At 38.9% G+C, this 26,304-nt stretch overlaps 1 protein-coding gene across 1 annotated transcript in view; it reads left to right on the top strand.

Moving 5' to 3' along the window:
* The window catches only part of ADCY2 (adenylate cyclase 2), a 204,580-nt gene that overhangs the window by 6,847 nt on the left and 171,429 nt on the right, over nucleotides 1-26,304 (top strand). The window contains 1 exon segment of the mRNA XM_030239642.2: nucleotides 13,146-13,343. Within this exon segment, the coding sequence (XP_030095502.2) occupies nucleotides 13,146-13,343 (198 nt within the window).

Here is a 26,304-nt window from a genome sequence, read left to right as displayed (position 1 = left end):
GTTTTGGAGGATCTGGATCCAAAAATAGGTGAATTGGCACAGTTCTGCCCTTTTGTCCCTGACTTTTTATTTCTTTGAGCATCAAACCTGATGAAAAAACTTAAAACTCAAAACAGCTCAATACATTTTCTTTTCTATATCTTTTCTTTTTATATCTTGAATAAACAACCTTCAGACACTGACCCTGATTCAGGTGATGCTGAAAATGGAAGGGACTTTTGCACCATCTGTATGGAGGAGTGTGAGGCTGCGTCTGCATTTACTCTCCTAGTTGTCTGTTTTACCAACCTTTATAGAAACATTTTCCTAATCTCTTCTCTAAACATAACTCTTGTTTTTAGTGGTGCATGTATGATATAAAAGCCCCTTGCTATTTCTGGTGTGACCCTGTTCCAGGCTTGTGTCTGGGAGAGGCAGAGGGAATGACCACAAATGATGACGTGTTAGTCTGAACATTTTCTTCTTTCACCATCCATGGTGCTAGCTTTGAAGGTTTTCTTACCTGGAAGGTGTGCTCCAGAGTGCAGGAGCAGTGGCTTCTGGTTGCATACACCAGAGACCAGCTGGGATGAGAGGTGCTCTAGCCCACCTATCTGTTCCCAAATAGCTTCTCAGAGCTGCTCAGTAAGGTTTGCAAAAGTAGTTAGAACTTACTTTTTTCCACCTGCTTCCCACAACTCAATTGTGTGCTGTGGGACCTTTTAAAGACCCTAAAAGCTATGGCTGACACAGTGGATCTGCTCACTGACTGGATAAATGGGATTGCTATCCTTTGATTCTAGACAAAATTTCCATGTCCTTTTCCCCAGTTTGCTAGTACTTTGCTCAGTCTGGCAGGATAATCCTAGGCAGACTAGATTCCCCCCAACTCCTTTTCCAGCAACACTGATTTCAGGCTGAGGACTTGGACACATTACTTCCTCTGAGAGAAGTGTTAGGAAAACAGATGCTCTTTGAACTTGGCTCAGCACTTGCTTGGTGGTGCTCCTGTTCCTATAGAATTGTTTAGATTGGAAAGGATCCTTAAAGTCATCAAATCCAGTCATTGATCCAGTTCTGCCAGGTCCACCATTAAGCCATGTCTCTAAGTGACGCATCTGCATGTGGTTTAAATACCTCCAGGAATGGTGACTTCAGCACTTCCCTGGGTAGCCTGTTCACCCTTTTGGTGAAGAGGTTTTTCCTAATATGCAATCTAAACCTCCCCTGGTGCAATTCAAGGGCGTTTTCTCTTTTCCTATTTTTTTTTTGCTATTGGGTGAACGAGACCAAGACCCACCCTGCTCTGCCTTTCAGTTAATTGTAGAAAGTGTTAAGGTCCCCACTGAACAACTTTTTCTCCAGGCTAGACAACCCTAGTTCCTTCAGCTGCTCCTCATATGTCACTTCAGTTGTTTCATATACCTTGGCATGTGAGTGGATTCTCTTTCCTTGCTGCAGGTACTGTGATGCACAGTGGTCTGAGAACTCTCTAGTCTGGTCAAGACCTAGGAGGACATGGATGGGGAGCTTGTCCAGACCAGTAACTTGTCTTGTAAACCCCACTGGGGATCCCTGCCCTGCTAACTCATGCCAGAATATGGCCATAGACTCACTGGGGCTTGTTTTGTGCACCAGTGAGCACTGGGAATTTTTAAACCTGACTGATAGGTGGTGGGATTTTGTAAAGTTGCTTCAAGTAACATGACATCTGTTTAACAATAAAACAAGATTGGTTTTACTTTCTTTGATTTTTATTATTTTCTTACCTGTGTTTTAATGAAATAAGGTAACACTACTTAGGAAAAAGCGCTGAACTCACTCAAAAATGTTAGGGTATTTGCAGAATCTGTTTTGCTCTATTTCTTATGATTTAGTTTTGCTCCTGAGATGTTTTTTGGCAGTTATATTTTAAATGTAAGTTAACATGTTTGTAACCTTTATTTGAAATTTTATCATCATAGAAATAATAGCCATTGCAGAATGTGGTCCTGATCATGGAGTCAGAAATGAAATAAGAAATATCTTAGGTTAGAAGTCAGTTGAACTGAGAGACAAATGAGAGTGTGGAAAGCATCCTTAGGGGAGTAAACTCTAAGAACATTGTTGTGATAGTAATAACGGTGTTTAGTATGTAATTGCACAACCTTAGGAAACACTTCAAAAGTAATTACAAAATGACAGTAGTGCCTTTCAATATTAAAGATGTTTTTCATGCTACCCTATTATGCCTCTTCATTAAATCTTAGGAATAGTTTTGCAAAATGTATTTTTAAAAGACCCATTAGAGAGAGGAGCCTAAGTGTACCTTTTTTTTCGTTAAACAGACCCTGAAAATGAGCAGTTTCTTTATGTGCTGAAGCTCATGTGCTCCCTGGTTCAAATTTTGTCATTCTTACTTTTAAGTGAGTTGCATCTTGACACTTTTTCTTGATTACAGCAAGATTCTCGAGTTATTATGTCAGGAGGAAAATGGGGAGGGAAAGCCACCTTTTAGCTTTGATTTAAAAGCGACAGCCAAAATGTGTAACTGTCAGTATTAAATAGCTCAAAGAGTCAGATGAGTACTTCTGACTTCTACAAATCTAAATGAGTATTTCAGACTTCCATGAATCTATATAGGTACAAGAAAGGCCATAATTTCACTTTTAATACATGTTGCAGTGCAGTCAATCTGAAAAATATGTCTTTGAGTCTTGTGAAGTATTGTATTATCCATAATGTTTAGCTGATGGAGCTTTCTCAATGACATGTTTTGAATATATTTTATTAAAAATACATTTTTTTCCTAATGTTTTACTCAATTTATCTTCCATATATTGTGATCTGTATAAATAGTAGTTGCATTTATTGGAGAGCTTCTTTAAAAGTGTTTTTATAATATAAAGAAGGATTTTGAGAATATCTGAAAAGCAAGCTAAACTGACTTATTAACCCACCTTTTTTTTTGAGAGGAAGTCAGAACCAATGCATGTAGAATAAAGCATGCAAGAAAGATATTTTGATCACTATATTTACATTAAAATATAATAAATGATGTGAGTAGGTTCTAATTACCTCTAGAGCCTGAAATAATTGGTTTCATCCAAGTACAGATTTTTGCTCACTTTTCTGCTTGCTGTATCCCCCTTCTTCTGAAGGGGACACTTCAGGGAGCAGGATGTAATTAACTGTCCTTGCTCTCTGGGACATGGTTTATCTTCTGTGGCTGCCAGCTACTGCCATTGAGCAGGACAATTTTAGAAGTGCAACCAGCTGAGAGTTGTAGCCACTAGTAATTGGGTTTAACCATCCTAGTTTTCTTATGCTCTTACATGTTTTAAAATAAAGCTTTTGATAATTGCCAGCCTAAGAGAAGGTTGAGATGCTGCTGGATGACCAAAAGGCATGGCAGTCCTGTTCATATTCCCAGACCCTGTCCTGGGCCCTCTGAACCCCAGCTTATTAAATACCTAGTTGTATGCAGTGCAGATTTTATCTGACATGTGGTTAACCAGAGGAGAGGACACAAATCAATGGAAAATAAACCAATGGGGAGAAAACTGCTGATATGGCAAATGAGGATGTATAAAAAACCACCCACTGTTCAGGTTGAGTGGATGGAGTTTGCACGGGGCATATTTTTAAACATAAAATATACAGGCCCACACATCCTGGTTCTACTAATTATATTTTTGGCAGGAATAGGTGCCTGTTCTCTATTCCATGGCGTATGATACGGTAGGAATGGTCAGGAGCTCATGAGATTCTGCCTACACTTTTGCAAGCAGCTAGTTCCAGTGGAGGTTGTTTCTTTTGGCCTGAGATGGACATTACCTTTAAACATCAGAAGAGCTGGATTAAAGGACAGTTTGCTCAATCCATGCCAAGAAGAGAAACCTTAAAACCAAGTGTTGCTCCTTCAGAATCTAGCCACTGTGTTGCAGCTTTGACTATTCTTGAAAACTCTCTTTTCTTTCTTTGCATTCATTTGGGAATGGTGATTGAACCAGAATTATGGTGTTCATTATGCATTGAGGTGGCATTGTGATGTTCTCTCTTCTTCATTCTACTTTCCTATGTTCTGCATTTCAGGTTGTTTTTTGACTGCTGGTGAGCACCTAAGTGATGTTTTCATGGGTCTAGCTATGATAAACACCAAATATCTCTAAGTAGCCAGCCAAGAGCTTATTGTCATGTGTATAAAGTTAGGGTTGCTCTGTCTGAGGTGCATCTGTGCACACACATCTCTGCTGAAATTCATCTGCCATTTTCTTGCTCTGTAGTGTCTCTTGTGAGATCCTTTTGTGTTTCTTCATAGCTGACCCTCATCTTTGCCAGACTGCTGTTCAGCCCTTTTCCAAACTGTTTATGGATATTTTGAACGTATGCCCTAGGATTCCTGAGGACTTTGGTACGTTTGTTTGTTACAATTTTTCCTGGTAGATGCCAGATGTGCTGGTACTTCCCTTTGTCTTTGAGAGGAATCCCAGGAGAGACTGGCATTACATCACATGCCTGTCTTTGGATACTGTGGAACTTTGGGGTGCAGGTTACATGCTACTACAGATTTAGCTCTTTTTTCTTTGAGTCTTTTTGGCCCTTTCTGATGAATCTTGACTGCTTGTGGTGATTTTTTTTTACACTTCATGTTTCTGCTTTTGTCTGTAATGCCTTACGCTAATGCTTTGAGACAGACTTTCTGATTTATTCCCTCTGCATAGATTACTTTGGAATGAGAATTACCCCATAACAAAACAAACAACCCAAATGCTTTCTGCTACAGTCTGTTCTTCTCTAGTTGTTCATTTTAATACCTGCATAATCTGTTTGTTTGGAAGTTCTTTAGCAGGCTGCCATGACTTCTGGTTATGTTTCAAAAAAAATTTACTATTTATTTGTATACTCTTATAAATAATTTCTCAAGCAAGTTTTTTTCTTGGCCTGCATTATTGAGTCTTTATATTAATTAAGCCTTTATAATAAATCCTTTTTCATTATCCCCTTTCAGGTTGTTGTGTTGTTTTTTGTGTTTGGTTGGTTTTTTTCCTCTACAGAAGAAAAATTTTAGAGGCTTCCTTACTTGGATGTTGAGACATTCTGGTTGTATTTTGGTCTTTCTCAAGTTGTTAAGGGGAATTGATTAGCTTTTGCCCCGTGCCTCTGAGTTTTATAGTATCCTCAGGCTACCTACAAAGATTTTAATCTGTAAGCTTGTGTTTGGGTTTTGTTTTTCATTTGTTTTCTTAACAAGATTTGTCATTGTTATAAAGAAGCCCCTCAGTAGCAATATTCTGTGGACCAGGTTCTTTCCATTTCTTGAGATCAGGCTGATCTCAAGATTGTTTTCTCTTTCTTTGCATGGGTGGGTTTTTTTGTCTGTGTTCTTGTTTGTTTTGTTTTCAGCAGTGCATGAGACACAGACTGTGGTCTCAGCTTCCATCTGCTGTTGTGATGCTTAGGAAGTCCATCTGGGAGTCACTAAAGGATCCCTTGATCTGCTGTGTTTTCTTCTTTGACAGCCTTCCTTATATCTGCATGATAACCAGTCCTCTAAGTAATTTATTTTTATGAGGCTTTGCTGTTCAGTCTCTTTTTTTTGGCTCACAGCCACTTTATACTATTTGTTAATTCTCTTAGACTGTTAATACAGGCCTTTCTTCAGTCCCTGGTGAACAGTATGGATTTCAGCCTTTTTCTACTTTTTCCTTATTCTGCTAATGATTTTTTACACCAAGTTTTCAGTAAGACTATTGTGTAAATAATGCTTCAACAACAGGCATTTTCGTTCTTCCATCTAGCTTCCTAGGCTTGTAGAGAAGAGTGTATCCTTTCATATGGTGTCATACTGCTCTGCCAGATTTTAAAAAGAGAGTCTGTTCTGCCTTTCCTTTACTGAAACCTTCTTAGCTGAGTTTAATCAACTTCTGTCCTTTCATTTAGTTGAGACTCACTGGTCTCCTTGACATTATAGCTTCTCTTAAACCATGTACTCTGTTTCTGTAACAATCAATCTATAACATTCAATTTGAATGTTCTATGATGTTGGAAGTGCCAGCAAAATCATTCTTATCTTCTCTTTGTTAAGCTCAGTTGCCTTCTGGAGACAAAATTCCTATTTCCCAAATACCCCGCTTTCTTTGATTTCCTTTTTGAGCACATTTTCTTAGCTGCTTATTGAACTTTTGCTTGCCAACCAGTTGGGTTTTTTATTTGGTTGGTTGTTTTGGTTTTTTGGTTTTTTTTTTTTTTTTTTTTTTTGGGGGGGGGTGGTGTCATTTGCAGCAACGCTACAATTGTTCTCTGCTTTCCTCACTAGCAACAAATATTTTATCTCCAGAAGTTTTCTTCCAATTTCTTATGTTACTGTTATTTGCACAGCATCCACAGCTCCTCCAAAGAGCCTTTCCAAAGCCACTATGGGGTCTGATATTTCTTGCATTAAACAGAGAAGTCTGACCTCTGGTATGACTTTGTGTTCCTGATAATCATTGCTACAAGACTGAAGCAGGCGAGGTTCACTTTTAGCTATCAGGCAAACTTGGAAAAATCTGGATGCCATTATTTTCTACTGACTGTTTGAGAAGATAAATAATATCAATATGTGACTGGATTTAAAAAAAAAAAAACACCACTGGCCAAAAGTGCTTGGCTTGGTAGTCAGGCATGTGTGTGGTCAGACGGGTGTTCACAAGACGTGCAGGGTTGGTCACTGTATTGTCACTGTGAGTTCTCTGTGCTCACAAGGACATTGCCTGTAATGCCAGAGAACTGTTCTTGTTGGATTGCAGCAGAAGGGCTGCACTGTTGCAAAACTGAACACTTTTCTTATGGGGAACACATTTACAGCACATATGGTTCATGGCTCTCAAGCCTGGGGAAATGCTTCAGGTGGCCAGAATGTCATCTGAAGGGTTTGGATGAAATCTTGCTGCTGCAATTATATTCCCATGTACTAGTGAATGCAGAATGGTAAAGAATGGGGCCATGGATGCAGAACTGCTTCTCCTGGTTACATACAGCATCACACAGCAGCTGGGCAGCTGTAATGCCACATGATCCATGTGATGTGCAAATGGCTGGACTGACATTTGACTGACATCTGGTGTGGATTCAGAGATCTCTGTGTACTAACAGCAAGTGAAGACTGCACATAAGACTCATTGATAGAACTGAATTTCTCAAGACAACAGACATCATGAAACAGCTGGATTTGGGCCTGATGCTGTTATCATTGATCTGCTAAGCCAGACAGGGAATGTTGAATCAAAGAGAAAAAAAAAATTCAGACATGCAGTTGCATAGGGCCTTAGTGAAAATAAAAAGCTTCATTGACACAAACTTCAAGACACTTTGATTAAAAGATACAGGTCAGTTAATTTTCTGCTAATGTCCTTGAATACACTGCACAAAACTCAATGGAAGATTAAAAAAATGAACCCCACATAAGGAACCTTCTTACCAGGCAGCTAAGCAAGAATAACAAGTGAAGTTTTTTGTTATGAAAGATAAATTCTGGGCACAAAAGGCACAGGAGTCAGTTTCTGAGTTGTGGATCCAGAAAAAATTGTGTGGTATTGGAAATAGCATCTGGCCTTAAAGACACTGCACAGTTTCTGAAGTGGAGATGGACTAATACTAATGGAATTGATGGAAAAGAAACCTTGGACTGCTGGCAAAAAATTTTCAGTTGTTGCCCTAAATGATGAAATCCTAGATGAAACTGTACAGCTGCTTGGCCAGGAGCAGGGCACGGCACCTCTTAATAAAATGGAGACTTTTCCAGCTGTCTAGCAGATGGCACACAGTGCAGTCAGACATAAGCAAATTCAATAAAATAAAAAACCATAGCAGAAGGGTCACAAGTAGCCAGAAGAATTTTGCAGATTTTGTAGAGAAGTATTTTTGGTGATATTAGAGAATTTAAATGCTGTCCAATTTTACAAAGAGAAGGGAGATGATGTCTTCTGAAAATCATTGTCTCAAGTCCTGGCAAAGGCTTTAGAGGAAAAATGGGCAGTTTTGGCTGCAGAGATAACTCAACAGATTCTTTCAGTCAGCCCTTTTAAAGGAAGATGTTTGATTGAGAGGTCAGCAAACTGGTAATCCTTGAGCCCTGTAACATTTCTTCTAACACTTAACATTTTTGAAAATAGCTGCATGAAATTGAAGATATTGAAAATTGAATAGATGTATGAAACAAAAAACGAAATCAATGTCTGAAGAACATTAATCATTTGGTTTTGTATTTACATTCAGAGTGTGTTTCACTGATCTCAGCAAAAAGGGATTTTAGTAGGAGTTTAACATAGTAAATGGTTTGAGTTAATTCAAAGCAAATGAAATTTCAGATCCCAGCAGGAGACCTCTGTATATAGACTACTGGTGAATTCCATTTAACAAAAAGAATAAAGAAAAAGTGTCAAAAGAATGAAGGACCATGTGAAAAGATTTTATGCTAAAACTGGCATTTTGACTGCTTAGTTGTTCATTTTTATGGATTATTTCATCTGACTATGTTTTTATATATGACAGTGAAGTGCTCTACAGCAGATTTGCTGTTTAAAATTAAACTGAGGGCATGACATTATCTGATAAAGATCAGGATGAAGGTTGTAGGTTTTGGAAAGATGATTGAAAGGGACTTTGGATCTTACTGGTGATAACAAGATTATCGCACTTTGGAAGAATTTGTGGGGGTTGAAAAATTTCTAACAGTAGACTTTTTAATTTCTTCAGTAATTAAAAGACAGCAAGACAGAAAACACTCAGGGAGACAGAACTGTCAGGTAAGATCCATCTATTGCAGGCTTAGCCATTATATTCAAAAGTGTCATGCTGATATTTTAATTCCATTACCTCTGGTGTATTTTAATTTCTGAGACTAGCAGGGGGAAAAAAAAGCAAAGTGTTTGGGTTTGTTTTTTTTTTTCTTCTCCCCCCTACCTCTTTGGGAAGTGGTTAAGGTAAAAGAACAGCTAACCTTTAGGATTTTGCCACACCCAATGTGCAACATGCTGATAATTGCAAATATTGATTGGGAGGCTGCAAGTTCTAAATGTTGTGCTCTTAAAGTTACAATTCTATAGAGATTTAGAGATTCCTCTGAAGTAATAGGAAAATATTGTTCAAAGCAGTTTCCAAAATAAACCTCTGTCTTACAGGGCCTGCTTTTCTTGGGCTGACATTAGTTTGTATTTTAAAGGCAGGCTTGTGAAAATCCCCTTGTTCGCATTGAAGCTTTTTGTAAAAGATACAAATTATAATGAAGTTTTATTTTCTCATATATTTTATAAATTGCCTAACGTGTGCACTATTCTGTCTTTAAATTTCAATTTTACTTCAGAATTTGTACAGGGTGTGCTGTGATGACAGCAGAAGGATGTTTTCCTGTATAAGCTCCAGGAGGTTCACCTGTGCTCAGGAGCTGATACTGTGTGGTCTATTATTTTTTTTTTCCTTTGCATACATTTAAATCAAAATGTAAATTTGTGTAGTAGGCAACCTCAGAAGGAGAGAAAGCAGAAGTAAAATTTTAGATTTAGTGATCAAAATAGTTCAGCTAGGTGTTGAGATCAGTGTATGCATAAAAAAGGAAATGGAGTAGCTGTTAATTTGGAACAAGCATTTTGAGGGATTGGTCTAATTATAGACTAAATATAAATATATGTAGTTACATGAGCATACGTGTGCTCTAAACAGACTTCTAAATATTGTGGATCTGTTATGAAGCCAAATTCTCCCAGAAATTACAGTAGTTTTATTACTTTTTTACTGGTGTGGAGAAGTGTGCAGTTGAAGTGCATCTGGATTTTCTCACTAGTATGTTTGTAGCATGATCCTTATCGCTGAAATGCCAGTTTTCCATCATTTAAATATGTGGTTTTCCACAGTCTGGGCTTACTCCAGTAGTTTGTGGTTTCCTTTGGTGCTGTGGCTTGGGCTGTGTGACAGATGGTGCAAGGAAGTTGATGTTGTCCTGTTGCCTGTGACACCTGTCTCTTGCAACAAGAGTTTGGCAATCCCACCTGGTTGAAGTTAAATGCTTTTGGTGATCACTGAGCTGACATTAGTTGTGCCACTTACTAAATCACTAAGTCAATAAACTGAAACAAGTCTCTGAGTTGGGATTGATCAAAAATCACAACATTTAGATATATAAATCTGTAGTTTTTCCTACTAGTAAGTAGGTTTTATATTTTTACTCTTACTGTGCAGCTCTGTGCTCTTGCAGCTTCTTACCTCTGTGCCTAAATTTAGGGCCATAATTTTGTTTTCAGTGTGAAGAACCAAGAGCTTAGAAGCCTTTGTGTATGTATTTGATATTTGGAAGCTTAGTGTTTGCATTTCAGGGTTAGCATCACCACTTAAAATTTCCTGACACTTATTTTGTTTATACTGTGATTGTCAGTGTTGCAGTTAAAATTGATTAAATGTATGACTTGATAAATTTAAGAGGGAATTAAAAATAAGAAAAGTTGAAAGATGAGCTGACTTTTGCCAGGCAGGGCAGGGTATATTGTGGCATTTCCCTTGGTTTCAGCATGCCGGGGTGCTGGGTGCTCCTGAGCTGGAGCTGGGAGCAGCTGGGTTTCCCAGTCTGCGGTGCACATGTGCAGGCAGGGCTGCAAGGAAAATGAAGAAATGGGAACAGCAAAGGGGTCCAGATTTTTGAAGCAAGTGTCTCTAGATATCAAGCTGTAAAATTTACTAGATCAGGGTAAAAAACCCAAACAAAACAAAAAATCCCCATCTGCTGATGGCATTTGTAGATGTTTGTAAATTTATAAATTTATTTATAAATTTTTAGTTTTTATTTAATTGAAGCAAATCTTTTATACATAAGAAAAGAAAAAAGTCACATTAAGATACTTTTAAGTAAAATGTTATGTATTTAAGTTGAAAACCCATCAATAAACAAGATTGAACAGGGCACAAAGGCAGCAACTACAAATAAGAGAAAAAGAAATGTTATTTTTGTGCTTAGATGTCTTACAAATCATCAGATAAGTACTTTCAGATTCTCTTGAAGATTTCACCAGGAAAAATAAAACTGAGGCTTTTCTGCATGAAGTCTGTGGTTACTGTTGCAGCAGTAGCATTTGGAGCCTGCTTTTGGGGAATCCTTGTTGCTGTAAATGAGGCTGTTAGAATTCATAACAGCTGGGGAATGACTAAAGATCCTGTGACTGTACTTTGATTTGGGGCTGTTGTATTTCAACCAGGCGTACTTTTGAGCATGTACAGCAATAGCAAATCAAATATTTATTTTATTTTAATGCACCCATCATTAGATCATTTAAAGATGTTAGTGTAGTAGCGTCCAAGTAAGCTCTGTATATAAATTTAAATATTGAATATTCTGAATCTTGCTTCACATTATATTATAGTCCTTGCTCTGGGTGTTGTTTGTACATTTCAAAGTAAGCAGTTGCTAGGGGAAAATGTATATATGTGATCTAGAGTCTGTACCTCCAGATAAATACTTTAGGCAGAATCAAAACATCTAGTACCTTTCAACTATCACTGTCAAAAAGGCTTTTATAGAGCTGTGGATGTAGTTGATTTTTAAAGCATTTTGACAGCTGCATTGTTCAGGGTGATTTACAGTTTTCTCAACTTGCTTCAGATGATATTAAATCATAGAGTGCTTTGGGTTACAAGGGACCTTAAAGATCGCCTAGTGCCAGCCCTCCTGCCATGGGCAGGCACACCTTCCACTGAAAAAGGCTGCTCAAAGCCCCTCCCAGCCTGTCCTATATCACTTGGAGAAGGGAATTATCATCAGGAACCACCTGGATTGCTCATGCCCTGCTTTGTTACCCCTTCAACAGAGGTTGGGGTGGCTAAAATTCCTCATGAGGACCAGGACTTGTGAACACAAGGTTGTTCCTGTCTAGAGAGGGCCTCATCTTCTCAATCTTCCTGGTTGGAGGACCTGTGTCAGACCCCCACTGTAATGTTGCTCTCCCTTTAACCTGCTCTCTGCTCTCCCTTTAACCCAACCCATAAGCCCTCAGCTCCTCATTCATCCCTTGGCAGGGGATGCTCCATGCATTCTCACTGGTCATTGGCACTGAGGGTAACACCCCGTCCTTGTGTCCCCTCTCCTTCCTGTAGAGCCAATATCCTTCCCTTCCAACACTCCTGTCATGGGAGCCATCCCACCACATCTGTGTGACAAGGTGCTAGGTGCACATTTCTTGTTTACTGCCCATGGCCCCAAAGCCAAAATTCTGGCTAGAGTGGCTTTAATTCCTTTTTCTGCTCACTTTCACACTCAGAGCATCTCTTTCTGATATTGACATCAAACTTGGAGTGGAATGAGTTGAGGTTCTGCTCCCCGGGGAACTTTAATTTTGCGAGGATTGGTGAAAACCCAGCTTGCATTCCAGAGTGCCTTACCATCACCCTCTGCAATCCATCCTGGAATTGCTCAGACTGTTCCTGGCTGTGTCACTGGAGCCCTTGTGAAACAGCAGCAGTGGGCTCTCTGAGGCTTGGGAGTGTCTTGGTGACATCCCTGCTGTGAGCCCCAGGAAGCAGCACAGCTGTCAGGAGCGTGTCAGAGGCAGACCTTGGTGCCTCTCACAAGAGGGTCCCTGCTGCTGTCACCATCACGTTCCTGTGGCTCTGTTGGCTGTTACAGAGCAGATGGGGCTGCCTGGCTCAGCCCCAGCCCCTCTCCTGATGGAATGGGTCTGTTCAGTCTGCAGAGCAAAGAACAGGTTCTGCAGGGGCATGCCAGGCATCAGGGGAGATTTCTTTCTCCTGTAGATTCATGCCCTTGCAAGCTTCTGTTCTGCATTTTGCCCCTCTCTGTTCTGTGTGTTCCAGTGGTGGAGCTGTTGGATGGTTGGCCATGGGCTGTGGGTCCACTGTAGACTGAGCTTGGAACCAGCTTTCCAACTCAGCCCCCTCATGCTGCCCACACTTCTCACAGCCTCAAAGTAGCAAAAGAAGTGTTGTGCTATTGTGGTTAATAGTTACAGTAGTAGTTACAAGGTTGATGCTCCACATAACAGCTTCTTACCATGAAAGAAATCCTATTTTGATTTAACTCACTGTAGATATACAGTTGTGTTTTTCTCCTATCTTCACGTACAATAAGTTTAGAGTATGTTATTGATATCTGATATTAAAGTACATTTGTTTTTAACTTCCTTTTCCCTTTCCTCTGTTTTCAGGAAGTTGAAGACCATGTGGCATTTTTAATAACTGTTCCAACAGCCCTAGCAATTTTTTTTGCTATATTTATCCTTGTCTGCGTAGAACCCATCTTTAAGAAGCTGCTTCGTATATTTTCTCTGGTGGTCTGGGTATGTCTTGTTGCCATGGGATATCTCTTTATGTGTTTTGGAGGAATCATCTGTCCCTGGGACCAGGTAAGACTGTCATTATTGCTAATTTTACTTCCATTGGGTACATTTCCAAGAACCAGTCTATACAAAAGCATTCACGTTCATTTTTGTGGGACATCTCACAAAATGGTTTTGTGACTAAGTGGTTGCATGCTGAGACTCCCTCGATCTGCTTTATAAATACCAGAGATGTGCATACTTAACATGCTAGGAAATATTTGAAGGATTTTGCTGTTAGATTTTTAAGCTCCCTTAAGCATGAATACTTGATTCCAATCCCCAGCTTCTTTGTAGAGTGAATATTTGATTCTAGTGAGCAGTTAACATGGCAGAAATGCTAGTTTTGTTCAACACTGCTTATTGCTATCTTTTTCAGTTTAAAATGTTTGAGGTCTCAGTGTAGGCTTTCTGTAGTCTGCTAGGTGTTCTCTAGCAACACATGAGGGAAAGGACTGGGAGTCTCTTTACTTGTCTAGAAAAATGGATGAGTCGGGAAAAAGTGAAGTACCCTTCACATTTTTTAAATTCTGTGATGAAGAAAAAGCAAAATATAATTGCAGCCTAATAGCAGCACTTTTGAAACATCAATAAATGATGTGCAATATCCAGCGCTGTGGCTGATCGATTCTTTTGAGTTCTGTCACATTATTTTCTTTTCTCCAAACAGCTCTACATGGGAATATGGCTCATATAATATTTTTATAACTCTTCAAAGGATGGAAAAAGTCTTTTAAACATAAAAATATATCTTCTGAAGATTTCATGCTGATTCTATGAGTTTAACCTTTAAATTGTGTTACTCTCTCCAGAATGCCCTCTAGGTCCTTGAGACAGACTTGGAATAAATTCTCTGACTTTTTATTCAGACCTTGCAAAGACTTGGGCAAATACTGAACCTTAAGTAGCTCCTTTAAACTCTTAAATGTAAACTTTTAAAATTACTGGTGCATGTTGGTAATACTTTTGGAGCCCTTATCTTTGTGGGTGACTTTATATTTTCATTTTTTTGGAAGGGATTAATTTTCTAAGAAACCTCCTACCTAGTTTGGGGTTTTTTTAGGTTCTATTTTTTCAAAAGTTTAAACTACCGAACCAGGTCTCACTTGAATGTAATAAAAAACATCAGAACCTGAAATACTTTTCTTTAGATATGAATTTCACCCTGGGAGTTCTTCTGTCTTTGTGATAGCTCATCTAGGTAATTCACAGGGTCTTACTTTTTTCATTTGTTTTCATTGGCATTTGTGTCCCGCCATGCTAGAATATTTCAGACTTTCAATCTTAGATGCAAATATTTAGTTAGTCATATTATTTATTCATTGTAAATGATACTAAATTTAGTTTTAGTATTTGAAAGCTAGGGTAATGATTTTCAAAAGCACATGGATGGAAAGAGATCTAAGAAGGATTCTGATGTCTCAGTCCTGGGATTGTGTTTAGCCTGTGATGATTTGTCCTGCCTTGCTTTCCTCTTAGGAAAAATGTAGGCATTCCCATGGCATGCAAGAGATGTGTCTGGCCCTGTGATGGAGGAAGGACTGTAGATCTCTGGGAAATGGCATTGTCTTCCTGTAGGTTGCCAGGACACAACTCCTCTGATATTCAGTCTTCTCTTTGCTTTGCATGCAAGAACTACTTGGAGAAAAGGAGATTTGGGACGGAGCTGCTTCTTTTGCTCGGCCAGCAGCAGCCGGCTCCGGGCAGCCGCCCTGCCGAGTGCTCCGTGGGCTCCAGCTGGGAGCAGGCAGGGCTCTTCCAGAATGCCGGGACCTGCAGCAGGTGTATTTGGCATCTGGAGGGAGAGTAGCCCCTGGCCACTGCTGAGAGTCCAAGGTCCTGTGGCTCCTTGTAGTAGAATCCTTCACTTCCCCAAACCTGCTTTTTTTTTTTTTCTCCTTTGAGTAGCAGTGCAGTTTTTTGGGCTGCTTTGTAGGAGTGCTTTTGCCTAGTGTCAATTAAGAGTAAACTGTGGAAATGTGGGAATCTTTTTGGGAATTTGACACCTTACACAAAAGACTGACTGAAGGTTTGATGTTTTCAAACATTTGAAAAAGAGTTGTGAGCAGTAAAATACTGCACTGTATTCCTGTGATGCTGGTGTTTTGTTTGGTCTGCGTTGAGAATTTGTAGATCCATAACTGCTCCTATCTCCTATATGTGAAACCAAATTTGAAAAATCCTTCCTCGGTGATCATCGACAGGTCCTTTGTTGAAATTTTACATTTTGTGAACTTTTAAACCATTTTAATTGGCGTGTTGAAGTGTTTTTTTGATTCCTTGATGCTTTTTATGAAAGAAAGGAGGCATGATGTAGAATTTAAATTAGTTAGATTTCAAATATATCTCTGTCAACACTAACTAATTAGAAAATGATGAAAATTAAAGAGTCAGTTCATGCACAGTTACTTACTGAACAAGTGCTTTATATTAATTTACTTCATGTTTATATATATTTACTTTTAATTTGCTTCAAATTGCAGCCTAACTTTTGTTCTGGTCCAGGAGAGTTAAAAAATGTCATAACTTTCACGTCCCCTGAATCTTAAGCTTGTGAAGAATATGGCTTGTACTAGTAACTATTGAAAGATAGATTTACTTCATACCGCAGTTACTAGACAGAGCATGTGCCATTTGTGGAACAGCCCTTTGAGCGACACCCCTTCATCTTTTAAATTTTGGCTTAATGATTTTCTTGTGCCTTTTGGCTGTTTGCAACTGCTCATTGTAGTGTTTCTCTGTTGTCTTAAGGAACCTGAGGTGAGAACTTTTACAGCTTTTGTTTACAATAAAAATACCATTTGAGAGAGATTATTTTGGTTAGGAACTCAATATATATTTAATGCAGAGCAGTTCTTCCTTAGCCTGCAGGCACATGGCTCAAATAACCCACAATTATTAGAGGGCTGGAAATGAAATGGTTGGTCAGGGCCCTTGTTTTGGTTTTTTTATTAGAAACATGTAGGCTGATGTGAAATAAGTGCAAATAGTAATTGGTTTCAGCTGTCTTTTTGCTGTCCCTGCAGACTGCTTTTATCAGTCTCCATTGCCTTGGCTGCTCTTTGGTTGCAGGTACCGCTTTGCAGAAAACTGTTATCAGGTGGGTATCTGGCTGCTGTTTGAAGGGGGAGGACAGTGTGGCTGTGGACACTTACTTTGTCCCTTGTGCCAATCTGTCTGCTCCATGCTGGCTCCTTAATTGCCTGCTGAACCTGATCCAAAGGCTGTTACTGTCACTGGACTGCCTGGGCATCATCCCTAACCCATCTGGGAGAGCAGCCAGCATATTTGCACCATCAGCCTTAGTAGCTCGCTTACCTCTTTAGTTAGTCCAAACTCCCTTACTCCTCTGTGTCAACAGTGAAGAATGGTGAGTACACTGAGAGGGAGATGGAGCATGCCTTAGGGAGACAGTGGGCTGCTTAACTTGAAAAGAATTGAAACAGTGATGGCAAAAGTCTTTGGTACCTGACAATTTTTTTTAAAGAAGTGTGGCAACCCTTCTTTATTCGTGTCAGCTCAGGTTTTTGTGGCACTGGAGCCCATGGTTTTCCTTGGTGGTTGGGGAAGTTGGATCCTGACCTTCATGTGCTACAGTTTGCATGAGCCAGGAGGGAGACTGGGCTGCCAGCTAGGAGTCATGAGACAGCTGGGTTGGTAGGAAAGAAGTAGAGCAAAGGTAGTCATGCTGAGGCTCAGAGAGAGCCTGCTGGCAACTTTCTTCCAAGTCTGAGAGCAGTAATGTGCGAAGATGTTTTCAGTGAGGAAAGACCCAAGGGTGATGCTTACTTAGCAAGGTCTAAGGAAATCTGTGGATGGCATGTTGGGGGAGGGCCAGTAATGCCAGGCAGGCAAGCTGAGTAAGGAGTGCTGGTAGAAAGGAGTGGTGGATTGATCTTGTTGTGTTAGAACTCTTCCTTACTATAGTATGAAGCACCTTTCCTTTCAAAATGTAAATCTGGTACCTGTCTGTAAAGTTTCCTGCCAGGGAATGAATTTAAATTAGTTTTCTCTTGTTTTGCTGACAGTGTAGTTGTTGTACAACAGTTGCCTTTCTGTGTCACCCTCTGACATGTCTAATACTTCCTCAGCCTTTTACACAGAGTGTATGTAAATATGTTATAGCACATTGATATCAGTGGGTAAAAAGAGCTCTTAAAGCATGCAGTGGATGATGTAAAAAAAAAGTAATTATGCAGCATTATACTAGTCTAATGAATTCTATCATTGGAGGATTTTGGTATTCAATTCTATTTAATCATAAATATGTTTGCACAGTGCAGGCACCAGATGTGTTCCTCCTTCTCTGTATTCGGTTACAGCACAGAAATTACTTCAAGCGGAATTTGACACTTATGGTTTTAAAAAAATATCCAGAGTGATGTGCTTAGAATATATATTTGATTATTTTAGCCCAAATTCTACTTTTTGAGCTGAATTTAAAGTACTTATTTGTTTTCTTTTAATCCATTGATGTAGAATGGTTTGATTTGGGCCTTGGAGCAGTCCTGGCTTGAGAAGTATAGGCAAAATTTTATTCCCTAGTATTTATAATCTTTTTTTCAATACTGTCTTAGCACCTGGTGATATCTGTTGTGTGCTGAGGGGTGAGGGCCTACACAAAGTTTCTGTGGTTGTGGTAATCAGCTCCTGTATTAGGCAGCTTGGTGAAACAATGGGTCTGCAGAAAGGGAAGACTTCTCTTTGCATGAATTACATTGGGTCTGATTTCCACACCTTGCCTTATCTAAAGTCAGCCCTGCCCTAAACTATCAGTAACATGTTTTGTAGTTAAGCAGTAAATAAAAAAATATATTGCTAGATATTTGAGGAAAGCAAGGCAGGTGTCAGGGAAGTCCCTGCAGCGCAGGAGAGTGAGGGTGAATTGATGCTGTACCTCCACTTGTTCAGGATCTGCAGTGTGGGGGAGACTTGACTTTGTTTAAAGTTCAAGATTAATCATACTCTCAGGAATGAGTATCCTGAACAAGGAACCAGATCTTGTAGGAGCATGGTTCAGTACCTTGTAGGTGAATATTCGCCTGAAAAAGGACCTGAAGAAAACCAGAAGGGTTGTATCAAAGGAAAAGATACTGCCATGAAGATGTTACTCTGCTTTAGGAATAGGTGGGATAGAAAAACAAGAACCCCCCAGTCCACCAGTATATGTCATATTTTCATTTAAAATCTTGGAAAGTGAAAAAATTATTTTTTATCTTAATCCTTTTTGATAGGTATATAAAGTCACAGGGTTAATAGCAAGACATTTAAGTGGTTTTTTCAAGTCTGGTGTGGTTATATCTGTATAGAAGACAGTAAAAAGATGAACTATTAGACACACCTACCAGTTACTAAAATCAGTAATACAGTAGATTATATATATACAATAGTGTGCAATCCCTGAAATACTGGCTGGCATAACCAATGTGCCATTGTTAACCTTTGCTGTGTCACGCCAGTGCATTATGAGAGCAGTGAAGAAAGAACTGAGGAGTGTTTTAAATGGGGAGTGTATATTGGAAAGAAAAACCAAAATCTATTTTTGTTCCAGAGAGGAGACTAGAAGCCCTGCTAAAGGAGATTATTAAGGTAACTGCACATGTAGGTGAGGGGAGATGGCAGGTAGTGTGACTTTGGAGGGTATCAGGCAGGAGGAGGATTTCTGGCTGGATTTTTCAGAGAGCTCTCTGGAGAATGTTTCCCTATATTAGTGTTTTTACTTGTGAAGGGGTGACTGAATGTCACTGCTATAATGAAATTTGTTGATGACCCAGTTCAAGGATTTCTAATACAGCAAAAGATCACAGTGTTATGGGGAAGAAAAGCTTGACCTTGAGGACTGCAGTAATAGCAGCTAGATGAAATTTAATAATAGGAAATATAAGGTGCCTGCATTTGGGGACTAACAGCTAAAGTTACAGCTGTAGGCTGAGTTCATCACTAGAAAAAGAAGCAAGGACAAGCAGAATGAGGAAAGGAAGCATTAGCTGATCACTGGGTCAGCTGGACATGTGTCCCGAAAAGACTTGTTTATGATGGCAGAGTATCCAGGTAAAGATGAATCCTTGCCTGGATGACTGTGTAAACTTCTAGGCACCTTTATTCCAAAGATCACCAGGAGAAAGGCAGGTTTTGTGAGAGGTGAGAAGAGCTTGACTTGGGTATAGATCTGCAGAGGAGAAGAATGCTGAGAGTTGTGTGACTGCCATCTACAGCTAGTCTGTGGCTGCAGACATCAGATTTAAGGAGAAGCTACGGAAGACAAAGAATTAGTGACACATACACCTGCACCCAAACAAAAATAAAAACCATCTGTCCAGTAATGAAAACTAAACTAAAAATTAGAATTTATCCTCTAACCATTGGGGCACTTGGTTTGTGGAGGTTAATATACTCAGGATAATAAAGATTAAAATAATGGATTGGTTTTGCAGTGGGGTTCTGTCCTTAGCTGAGAGTCAGTCAGTGTCTTCCAAGGGAATGGATTTCAGTGGTTCAGGAGCATCCTTTTAGTTCTGTATTTCTATGGACCACAGAACATCTGGAAACTACTGAGATGTTTTAAATGACAATTTCCTTTGACCTGTGTATGAAGTTCATCTAAAAGGTAAAGAGATGCATTTTCTGAATTTTAAAAGTTTATGGCTTTTTGCTATCTAAATATCTTTTATCCTTCTGATGTTCTGGAGAAGTAGTCTCAGAATTTAAAACATCAGGGGATAATAATTTTGGTCTATTTCTGATCTCTTTAGGCATTCATTATAAAATTTCTGAGAGAAGTTTGATGTAAGATAAAGTGGAAGGTACTGGATGTATCTGGTAACTTACTGAATGAACCTTATGAAATCCTTTTTTCCTTACTAGTTTATTTTCCTGGGCTCCATTTCTTGAAGTGTGTTTTTCATCTTGGAGAGGACGATTAAGTACAAAGGCTGAGCTGATTGTAGTTTTCATCAAGATTATTGCATAGTTTACATGCAGTGTGATATTGCAGTGCAGTTCACGTGAATGAACTCTGCCAAGGCAAATGTACATATTGAGGTACAATAGAAATGTAAGACTCAGATAAATATGCACAAACTGAATGTGACAAGATTTTTCTCTCTGATGGGAAATAACATCTATCAATAAGAATAATAATGTTTCAGAAAGTACTGAAAATAAGCAATGCTCATTTTAAATATCATCATATTCTGATGTTGCTGAAGTTGAAAGACCAAGTGATAAATGGAAGTGAGTAGTTTAAGCCCTTCATATGACTTCTTGTGTGCTTAACAATTGATTTGACATCAGGAAATAAACATTTAATAATTTCATAGTACACACATAGTTAACAGTTACTTGCATGATGGAGCTATGGGAGAACCACTGAAGCAGCCATCCAGTACTTCTTGCTAGCAGATTTAATTTAGGAAGACATGCAGATGTCATTCATTGGAATTGTATTTTACTCAGAAATCTAACAGCTTGCCTGACTTCCAGGAGGAAAGGTTTTGGCATGATACTGCATTATTCTTTTGGTTTAAGCTGACAGACCTTGCATACCTGCGTGCTGTGGAAAAGCTTGTACTTTTACGTGGCCATTGCACGTAATATTGTATGTTTTTATTTTTCTGGATTGGGTGCTGGAAGGGTGTGTCATCATAGATCCTGACCTTTGGTTGGTCTTTTTGCCTTTTCTCTCAAATCTGATTCAGTTTGCAGGTTTCTAGTGCTGTAAAAAATTAGCTAGTGAGCCCCTCAACAAAGAAATAATAAAATAGATGGTGAAAACGTTTCCTACAAGCTGCATAAGAAGACATCAGTTTAGTAGTTTGGGAGTGTTCCCTGTTTCTGTAGATTTTATTAAGTGTTAGGCACAACTCTGGTGCTAAATCAATGAACCTGAGTATTTGGATTGTCAGAGAATCACTTCACTTTCAATCTAGGAAGCAGCCAACAGGATTTTTCCTCATATCCCTGCAGTTTGTAATATGCTGGCTGCGAAATCCTTTCTGTTGCCCTTGTTAGGATGCTGACCTGGTTTAGGGCAAATGTGGGAGAGAACCTCTGAAGGGATTGCTTCCTCTCCCACTTACTAATGAAGACAGCCTTAGCTAAATCTATAATTTGTTACCCCTCTGTATTTTTTGCCTTACAGCCAGCTGCAGTCTTTGAAAAAATATTTCTTGCCTCATTCGATACAGATGAGTTTTCATAGATAACAATTTTTAGGCATCATTATGACAGTGATAGTGTTGTAAGTTCACGTATCTGAGGGCTCTGTTTGAATTTGGTTATATTCCCCTTGACCACACTTGCAGTTTTGCCTCTCTGCCCCCCCTACCCCCCCCAAAAAAAAAGGAAAGAAAAAAAAATCTTGGTGGCAAGGCTTTTTTTCCCCTCTTTTTTTGGTAATATAAGCAAGCAAAATATTATAGCTTTATCTTCCAGATTTTGTAATTTTTTATATTTTGTTATTTTGACTGAACTGATCCTAAGTAAATTTGATAGTAACTACTGTATCCATTTTTCTTTATTATGCTATTGTTAGCCTTAATCATCCAATATTTTACTTCAAATAATGTAAAGTTATGAAGGAAATGGATTCAAAAGCCTGTCATGTAGAAAAGGTCAACATCTGAATAAAATATATTTAACATACATAGGTCTAAAAAGTTCTACTTTCCAAAAAGAGCTAAAACAAAAAAGTATTTTATTGCTTTTAAATGAAGCAGAGATTTGATTAAGTCTTTTTTTCCCATGTCACACTCTGATTATCTGCATATGTTATCTAATGCCAGTTCCTAACAGTGTGCACATATTGCTTGCACACCTGTGCAAACAAATATAAATTGATGCCTTAAACGGCTTTCACATAGAGGAGACTATGGTCCTTGTTAGGTAGATATGGATGCCTTTTATCTTCACTAACCTGAATTTTATCACCAGTTAGAAACTTATTTAAGAATATCAGTTACAGTTTTGGGTCTTTGTTAGGTCTGATGTTGATAAACTGCTGGGTCTACTGGATGACCTATGGTATTGACAAGAGAAGGAAAGTATGTGGTGTGAATGACATTAATTTGTATATTAAATTCCATTAAAATCTTGGCTTGGTGTACAAAAAAATTAAGAAAAATCATGTTTCCTTGGTCAGATGAAGACTGGAAAGAAATCTTGATGGATGACAAATCCCCAAATGCAGAAAAGTGATTATAAATGCACATTATAATGTGTCAGTCATACTTCCTTCTATACTGTGATTTCCTCTAGATTGGCCCAAGAATTCCATGCTCATTGATGATGAGGGCAGATAAGACATGTTTCTCCAGAGAGGCTGGCAAGAGAATCTGTGCTTTAGAACCCCTAAATTTCTCCTCATCTCCTTGTTTAGTTTTCATCGCATTTCAGTAAGTACTACTTCTCTCAAGCCATGTGAACATTCCAGGAATGGCATTTTACAACATTTCAGGGACATGTGGCCACTGAAGCTACAAAAGGAAAATCTTTCTGGATCCATAGAATTTGCACAGCTTCTGCAATTCATTATTTAGCTGGTAGTTTTGATCACAGAGTAGCGATTTCACATGATGCAGAAATGTCGAACAAAACTTTGCCTCTTGTGCTCTTGCAGAGTTTGTACTATCTTTTATTTACCATGCTGAGCAACCACATGTTTTATGAATTTAGAAATAAAACGGGATTTACTTAGTAAAATGCTAGGTTTCAGTTTTCAGTACTTTTGCTATCTTGTTGCAAATTGTACATGAGGTCTCTCTTGGGTGGCGTTTCGCCTTTTTTTACCTTTTTTTAAAAGTTTTATCAAAAGTGAGATTGTCAGGCTAGATGTACCGCTTTGTTCAGGATGGCTGCAGTCTTAGGGAGAGTGGGAGAGGACTGAAATCAGGACAGAGCCCACCACCACTCTTATCTGTGTCTCTCAGGAGCTGTTTCTGTGGGATGAGACCTGTGCCCATGGGCTGTTTGGTGTGCATGGGCTGAGCATCAGACGCAGCAAAAATGTTGGGACAAAGCCTCCCAGAAATGTGGTAAAAGCTGGGCATCTCTGCTTGTGCTGTGTGGAGAGTTGGGCACATAGACAAGAATGGCTCATGTGAAAGTGGTGCCTATTGGTTTTTTACCAGATGTTTTTTCATGATACTCTGGTGTTTTCCTTCTCTCTGGGAGCTGTGGAAGTTGGTCACACAGCCGTGGACAACAGGTGGTTCCTGGCCATCAGCATGGATGGAAGATGGCTGAAGGGAAAGGTGGAGAAGGATTGTGTTAGAACTGAAGGAAATGGAGTCCTTAGGTAGGGGTAGGTTGGTAAGCAGGCTCTAAGTGAAATCCCTGTCTGAGTAGGCATGGAGCAGCATGCATTTTGTTTGTACAGAAAATAGACTTTCAACTCTTGTCATTTGTATACTCAGTGACAGTGGATAGAAATGGGATAGCAAACAACAGGAGCTATAAAAACTGGAATGATTTTGAAGTATTGAAGGTCAGCAGGATTGTGTATTTCAGGGTGCTGTATCTTACTAAATCATACAATTCTAGTAAGGCTTCTTGCTGTTATGGAAATTGCTTCTTGCATATGCTGCACCATCAAGACCTTTACATAGGAAAATTTATCTTATATATATTTAAATACAATTTAACACTTGACATACTAATATTAATATAGGTCCCCAGGTGTTTGAAAAAATAAGATTAGCAAGAGGGGGTGTGTTTTGAATAGATTAATTTTAATGCAGAATATGCATAAGGATGTCATTCTTTTTAGGCACAGTCTGTTGTTGAAGTCATGCAATATGAAGTAATACATTAAACTTGTCACAATTTTGGAATATATTTTAAAGAGATTTCTGGGCAAAAAGTATTTGTCTAAAAATGTTCTTATGAAATGTGCAGCTGAAAATGTTATGGCTTCAGTCTCTTACTGGTAATAAAAGTCAAGTTCTTTGTTCTTCTCCCAGTTTACTTTTCTGCATTTTTTTATACTCAGATTGCAGAAAAACACAAAAAAGGGAGCAAAAAAGTTTACAAATATAACATAATTTGATTTAGTGAAATTCTCAGTATTCCCTTAGGTGCAAAGTATAATAATCATTGTCGAGCTACAGAGCAGCAAAATGAACCCCCAGCATTTGTTGTTTAAAACTGAAGTGCTCATTTTATCCTTGAAATCCTCCAAAAGGAGCCACAAACTAAACTGTAACTGCATAATAAAATACTCATAGCTGTGTCTGTGCAATTAAGATATTACTCTAGTTAGGTTTCTTCTTACAGTTAAATATATTGCTACTTTCATTGTTCTGTTCTCAGACTAGTGACATTTTGCTTATATAATTGACTGGAGGTATTGTAGAAATTTTAAGATTGAATTAATTTTACAAAAATTTAATATTTAGGGCTATAAGTTTTTCACAGCTGAAGTCCTGAGTTAGGGGAGAGGCTGCACATGGCAGCTGGTGGGGTGAGAAACTACAATAACACTGATGCCTGAGCAGTCCCATAGAAACCCAGGTCTCTGTTATCCAGAAATGTCTCTGCTCCTGAATTCCCACCTCCTTTCCTGGAAAGCACAAGTCTCCCACTCGTCCAACACACCCCAGCTCCTGTACCCCAATTGGAGTATTAAGACAGAATCACCACTGATTTGTGAGAGCTTCTTCCTGACCTGTTGCCTAGTGACATTGTGGTGGGAAGTTCTGTCTGGTTCCAGAGGTTTGGGAAGCAGTGACAGTGGACTAGTTTGACACAGTACATGAACTTGGTTATAAAATTTTATTTAGTACATTGATACAGCCTCTGGTATTGAGGTAATTTAGATGTAGCAGCAGAATCTGTTCCAATGTGCATCACAGCGTGCAGGAGCGCCCAAAATGGGCCAAGAGTGATGTGGAACTGTAATTCTCTCCACCAGTGTGTCCAGAGCAGAGTCTCTTCTAGAACAGCATCTCTGATCCAGTCTGTCTATCCAGTCTCTTAGTGAAAGGCTTCGTTCTATCCCCAGTCCAAAAAATGGCCTTAAAAGTTACAAAGAATCCTCCTGTAAGATTGTTCTTGACATCTTCATTGCAGTGTAAACCTTTTGCAGTGAGAAAACAATGTTTTAAGGTTGTAATTAGACTGCTATAGCTAGAAATTCCCAGACAATGTATTGCCATTGTCCACTTTGACATGTAGTAGTTTTAATATTGACAAACTACCACAGAAGAGCTCAGTTGAGAGTATTTTGCAGTCATTGATCCACTGTGCTTGGGCAAACGTTCTGTCATGATGGTCAGAAGGTATTTGCATGAATATAGCCAGAGGTTACACAGCCTCTTCACATTTGGGGTAATGGCTTTTCAGCTTGCTCTAAGGGAAGGGAGAGCAGCTGAGGTACCAGCTGGAACAATTCCAGTGTTTGTCAGGGCCTGAAGTCAAATAGGAAATTTTCCCTAGAGCATCAGATCCCTCCTCTGAACATTCAAGACTGGCAAGAGTTCAAAGCCCTTCTGTGTAGTATCTCACACTTCTATTTTGTCCTTTTTTGATTTTTCAGAATCTTAGTATGTATTTTTTTTATGTTTTGCATTCCATTTTTATTTCACATATTTGACTTTGGTTGAATTTTGGAGGCTTCATTGTGTACCCATTATTTAACAGGTCACCATGAAAGTAATGCTAAGCAGGGATCATTATAGGGGATATTGTGTGGGCTGAGTCGAAAGTTATTTTAACCACAAGACTGAAGAGGAGTCTCTTCCATCCTAGCTCCCTAAAAGACAGGAATGACTAATTTACATTTCAAATGAGATACAGATACCGTCTGTTACCAACTTCATTCAGATTTCTGATGAAGCTTTCAACAGATTGCTTTTGTATGAATAAAAAAATGACTGGTTATTAAATATATCAACAGTAATGTTTGTTCACCTTTGATTACACTGGATTTCTGAGAGATAATGTATGTCAGAAAATTGCATGCTGTATTGAAAATTTTAAAAAACCCGATATT

The sequence above is a fragment of the Serinus canaria genome, chromosome 2, assembly GCF_022539315.1.
Source record: "Serinus canaria isolate serCan28SL12 chromosome 2, serCan2020, whole genome shotgun sequence".
Classification (NCBI taxonomy): Eukaryota; Metazoa; Chordata; class Aves; order Passeriformes; family Fringillidae; genus Serinus; species Serinus canaria.
Note: the sequence above shows the minus strand (reverse complement) of the source record. Positions and strands in the feature narration are given on the sequence as shown.